Raw genomic sequence first — 5156 nt, forward strand, 5'->3', positions numbered from 1 at the left:
GCCTCACTTTTATAGATTAATCGACAGCCAAAGATAATCAGACAAGGAAAGCTTTCCGAAGGGAGAATCATTTCAGCCTATTTCCTGCCCCCTCCATTTTATTTTTACCCCCAAAGTAAAATACCGACGAGGCCTTAGAATGTAAACCTTAAGAGAACTCGTTCTAACGCTGGGATTATGAGCATCTACCTGGGAGGGAAAAGCGTGTCCTGACAGCGGTATCCTCAAGCTAATGTCCAAAACCGCATCTTGTCTTGGAAGCTAGGCCTGTTGTCATTTATATCCCGATCTTCCGCTGCTGCATCAGGCTCTATGACTCCTCAAGAACCTCGGAGCAAGCCAGCAAAGAGCACTGCAGCCCCACAGCTCTTTTCTGTCAACTTTCTTAGCGAATATATAAATAACTGTGTTCCACGCCAATTGTAAAACGCCGTGTCCTACCTCTAGAAATGATGAGGACTCGGAGCCACCAGCTGCCAGGGCTCCAGCCCCAGACCCTGGGCGATGTTGCCACGAAAGTAGCCATTCTCCAGCGCCGCGGCCAGGGCGGAGCGCCTTCCTCCGCCAGCGTCCCCGGGCCGGGGAAGAGCAAGGTCAAGAGAGGCGCGGCGGGGCCCCCACGGCTGCGGAGCTGCCTTTCCCGTCCTAGAGACCTTAAGGGGGCCACCAATTGTCATGTAAACCACCCCCCCCCAAGTAGTTTGTCTTCCCTATCTTAAACCTCTGTTTCTGTAGATTTGACCGTTTGACTCCAGGCCCAGTGAACTAGGAGCACATCCCCTTTTGTTTTGCCTGGTAAGATGTGGGGAGAGGGGGAGGGGAGTCCTAGCGGAAAACCAAAGCATTTCTTTCGCGGCCGGTTAACAGCGGCGTCTAGAGTCTCTGGCCGTAAGTGCAAGAATTTATGGACTAGCTTTCAATCGCTGTATTATAATTCATTAAAAGTGTGTCGTTACCGGGCGCTTGGGGGGCTCAGTCGGTTAAGCGGCGGACTCTTTGAGCTCAGCTCAGGTCTCCATGTCGCTGCCGTGAGTTCAAGCCCGGCGTCGGGCTCCAGCGTGGGGCCTACTTAAGAAAAACAAGGTGTGTACTCAGCGGGTGTCCCGGGCCGGCGGCGGCGGGCGGGCCGGGCGGTGGCGGCGGCGGCGGCGGCGGGCGGGGGCAGGCCGGCGGGGGGTTATTTCCGAGCGCGCGGAGAGCGGCCCGAGACCCAGCCTGGGGTTAAGCGGCTTCTCCCGCCGAGGACGGAGAGTCGAGAACGGGCGGCTGGGCGTGAGACACCTGCCCTGAGCTCCAGAGCGTCGGCTCCCACAGAGACCAGCAGAAGAGCGTGAGAACATGAAGTCCAATGCTGCCATCCAAGCCGCCATCGACCTGACAGCGGGCGCGGTCGGGGGCACGGCTTGTGTCCTGACCGGGCAGCCTTTCGACACAGTGAAAGTGAAGATGCAGACGTTCCCCGGCCTGTACAAGGGCCTCACCGACTGCTGCCTGAAAACGTACTCCCAAGTGGGCCTGCGGGGCTTCTACAAGGGAACCGGCCCTGCGCTGATGGCCTACGTCGCCGAGAACTCTGTCCTCTTCATGTGCTACGGCTTCTGCCAAGAGCTTGTGAGGAAAGTGGTTGGACTGGACACGCAGGCGAGGCTGAGTGATCTGCAGACGGCAGCTGCGGGTTCCTTCGCCTCCGCGTTTGCTGCGCTGGCCCTGTGCCCCACTGAGCTTGTCAAGTGCCGCCTGCAGACCATGTACGAAATGGAGATGTCCGGGAAAATAGCAAAACGCCAAAATACAATCTGGTCCGTCGTGAAGAGTATCCTTAGAAAGGAAGGCCCCTTGGGCTTCTACCAAGGACTCTCGAGCACTCTTCTTCAAGAAGTACCGGGCTATTTCTTCTTCTTCGGTGGCTATGAACTGAGTAGATCATTTTTTGCCTCAGGGAGATCAAAAGATGAACTAGGCCCTGTCCCTTTGATGTTAAGTGGTGGAATTGCTGGAATTTGTCTTTGGCTTGTCATCTACCCAGTGGATTGTATCAAATCCAGAATTCAGGTTCTTTCCATGTCTGGAAAACAGGCTGGATTTCTGGGAACTCTTATAAGTATTGTGAAAAATGAAGGAACAGCAGCCTTATATTCTGGACTGACCGCTACTATGATTCGAGCATTCCCTGCCAATGGGTCACTATTTTTGGCTTATGAATATAGCAGGAGAATGATGATGAGCCAGGTTGAAGCATACTGAAGTGTCTTGGTGAACTGGATCCAAGTAAAGGCCTTAGAGGACTACAGTTTATCTCAGGTTTCATGGAGTCCTGGAACAATGTGGAGTTATTTTTTACTTCATGGGAATTTTTTGTCTTCCCTTCTTCTACTCTAAACTTCACAGAAGAACTTCTATTTTACATCATATGATTTCTACCCATAATTGTATTAAAACAAAGATGGCTGCTCTTGTGTTTGGTGGGATATACATAGTGAGCGGGTGGCCTATGACCCTGATCTGAAATGGCAACTATAGTTATATCACGGCTTTGGTATAAAGCTGTACATGTACACGCAGTTTAGTCGGTTACCTGTCGTGAGTAAAACAGTTTGGTTTCATGTTTAATCTCGTATCACCAGAAAGAGTTAACCGTGTTTCGTGAAGATGGTCATAAATGATGGCTTAACCCATTTGAGATGTAGGGTCTCTTTAAAACTCTACTTAACATGTTCACTATACTAGGCAATTAAAGTTTTTAAAAAGTTTTTGTGTGGTGCTTGAAACCCCAAATACCCATCTAGATTTTTAAGAGGACAATATACCTGCATACTGGTGTGACTTCCACATTCTTGAGTTACAATTTCGGAATAAGTGTCCTGCATTTTCCCAAGATGCTCTCTCTCCCTCTCTCTCTCTCTCTCTCTCTCTCTATATATATATATATATATATATTTAGATATATATGTGTTTGTTTTTTATTTTTTATTTTTTTTACTATGTTCAGTTAGCCAACATATAGTACATCATTAGTTTTTGGTGTAGTGTTCAACGATTCATGGGTTGTGAATAACACCCAGTGCTCATCACAACATGTGCCCTCCTTAATACCCATCACCCAGTTACCCCGTCCTCCCACCCCCCTCCCTTCTGTAACCTTGTTTGTTTCCCAGAGTCCAGAGTCTCTCATCGTTTGTCTCCCTCTCTGATTTCTTCCCATTCAGTTTTCTCTCCCTTCACCTGTGGTCCTCTGCGCTATTCCTTAGGTTCCACATATGAGTGAAACCGTATGATAATTGACTTTCTCTGCTTGACTTATTTCATTTAGCATAATCCCCTTCAGTTCCATCCATGTCGATGCAAATGGTAGGTATTCATCCTTTCCGATGGCTACGTATATGTTCATATATATATATTTAGATATAGATATATATTTAGATAAATATATTTAGAAAGCATCTTTTGAGGGTTTTATTTAAATTCAAGTTAGTTAACGTATTGTGTATTATTAATTTCAGGATAGATTCATAGTTCAAGATGCTCTATTCTTATTGGCATTCATTTTCAAAGTGGGATCAAATGCTGCACTCTTAGTTAAGTGTGGCCTACAGCAGCAGGCCTGTGGGAAGTAGCACAGCCTTCATCTGCACAACTTTCCCTCTGCTCCCCTCCCCAAAAGCTTCCCCTCTGCTGGGCTTTATTTTTTTTTTTAAGATTTTTTATTTATTCATTTAAGAGAGAGAGCATGAGTGAGGGAAGGAGCAGGCATGAGGGTCATTGGCGGAGGGAGAAGCAGACTCCCCACCAAGCAGGGAGCCTGACATGGGCTCGATCTCAGGATCCTAGGATCATGACCTGAGCTGAAGGTAGACGCTCAACCAACTGAGCCCCCCAGGTACCCCATCTACTGGGCTTTAGATTGAGGAATGGACAAATGGGATGAGGCTGTTGATGCATTTTGGATTATTCATTGTCCTCTCTGCCACTCACCAGTCAGAAACCCTTCCAGGGCAACATAAAGTGCCAAAGCCAAGGGAACTTTTGTTCATTGTTTGGTGGTCAATGACAGTACTCAGAGATGACGTGCTCTCCTCTCAGGCAGAACTAGACAGAACTTAGTACTTGCACTCCACAGTGAATAGGGCTGACCTATCCTGAAATTTACCTCAGGGTCTATAACTCCTTGTCATTCTTTTACAATGTTTGAACCTTCTAAATTTGGTATTGGCCATCAGGGAGTTTTACTGATGACTGCATATGAGGTGTGAATTTATAAAGCAATGAAACATAAGCAAAGCAATTTTATTAAACCATATCATATGTGTTAATCACTGAAGACAAAAACCCAGAAAACAAAAACAAAAAAACCCTAGTTCATCTGATCCCCACAGACTTGGAGATGAATACCTGTTCTTTGGCCATATGGTATAGACAGTCATTCTTGTTACAACTAAAGTAAGCCTCATTATTCCTTGCTGCTCCAAGACCGGCAGAGTTTCTCTCAAAAAAAGTGTTCTTAAGAAGCCTGTAAAGCTGAAAGCAAGCAGGCTACCAGTCTTAATAATAGTCTCCACCATGTGTGTCTATCACCTTTGGAAATCTTGTGTGGAATCTCCAGTTTCCTTTAGCTTTTTGCTATCCATGAAGCTTCTGGGGTAACTCTAGCCATAGAGCCAGAAACAAGAGGGTCAGAGAAACAAGATGTTGACAAATGGGGATTGTGGCAGGCATCTGGGGAAAGGAGGCTCGTGTTGTGCTTTGTGTGCTCAAGAGCAATGGCTGCTCTTCCATCTGCTTTTTCTTTAAAAGAAAACCATTTTTCTACTTTACTTTTAAGTTACTTATACATTTGTTCTTTTTTTAAAGATTTATTTATTTTAGAGAGCACATGCATGAGCACAAGCGGGGGCGGGGGGGGAAGGGGCAGAGAGAGGGAGAGAAAATAGAAAATCCTCAAGTAGACTCCTCATTGAGCAAGGAGCCTGACACAGGGCTCGATCCCAGGACACTGAGATCATAACCTGAGCCAAAATCAAGAGTTGGCCGCCCAGCCGACTGAGCCACCCAGGTGCCCCTGTTCTATAGATTTCATACTTAAATGGTCAGTAGCTACTTAGTGGGGCTTCATCCAAGCAGACTTGGATTAAAGCAGAATAGAGAACAGAACTGGCTTC

The 5156-nt window shown here is 46.9% G+C and overlaps 1 protein-coding gene across 1 annotated transcript; it reads left to right on the top strand.

Moving 5' to 3' along the window:
- Positions 1 to 1338: 1338 nt before the first annotated feature.
- LOC116629060 (mitochondrial ornithine transporter 2) lies at positions 1339 to 2319 on the top strand. Its single transcript, XM_032399343.1, has one exon. It carries the CDS (start codon positions 1339 to 1341, stop codon positions 2242 to 2244), a length of 906 nt encoding a protein of 301 aa, XP_032255234.1. The 3' UTR covers positions 2245 to 2319.
- Positions 2320 to 5156: the final 2837 nt, after the last annotated feature.

Source organism: Phoca vitulina, unplaced genomic scaffold (assembly GCF_004348235.1).
Source record: "Phoca vitulina isolate PV1807 unplaced genomic scaffold, GSC_HSeal_1.0 scaffold248, whole genome shotgun sequence".
In the NCBI taxonomy this organism is placed as follows: domain Eukaryota; kingdom Metazoa; phylum Chordata; class Mammalia; order Carnivora; family Phocidae; genus Phoca; species Phoca vitulina.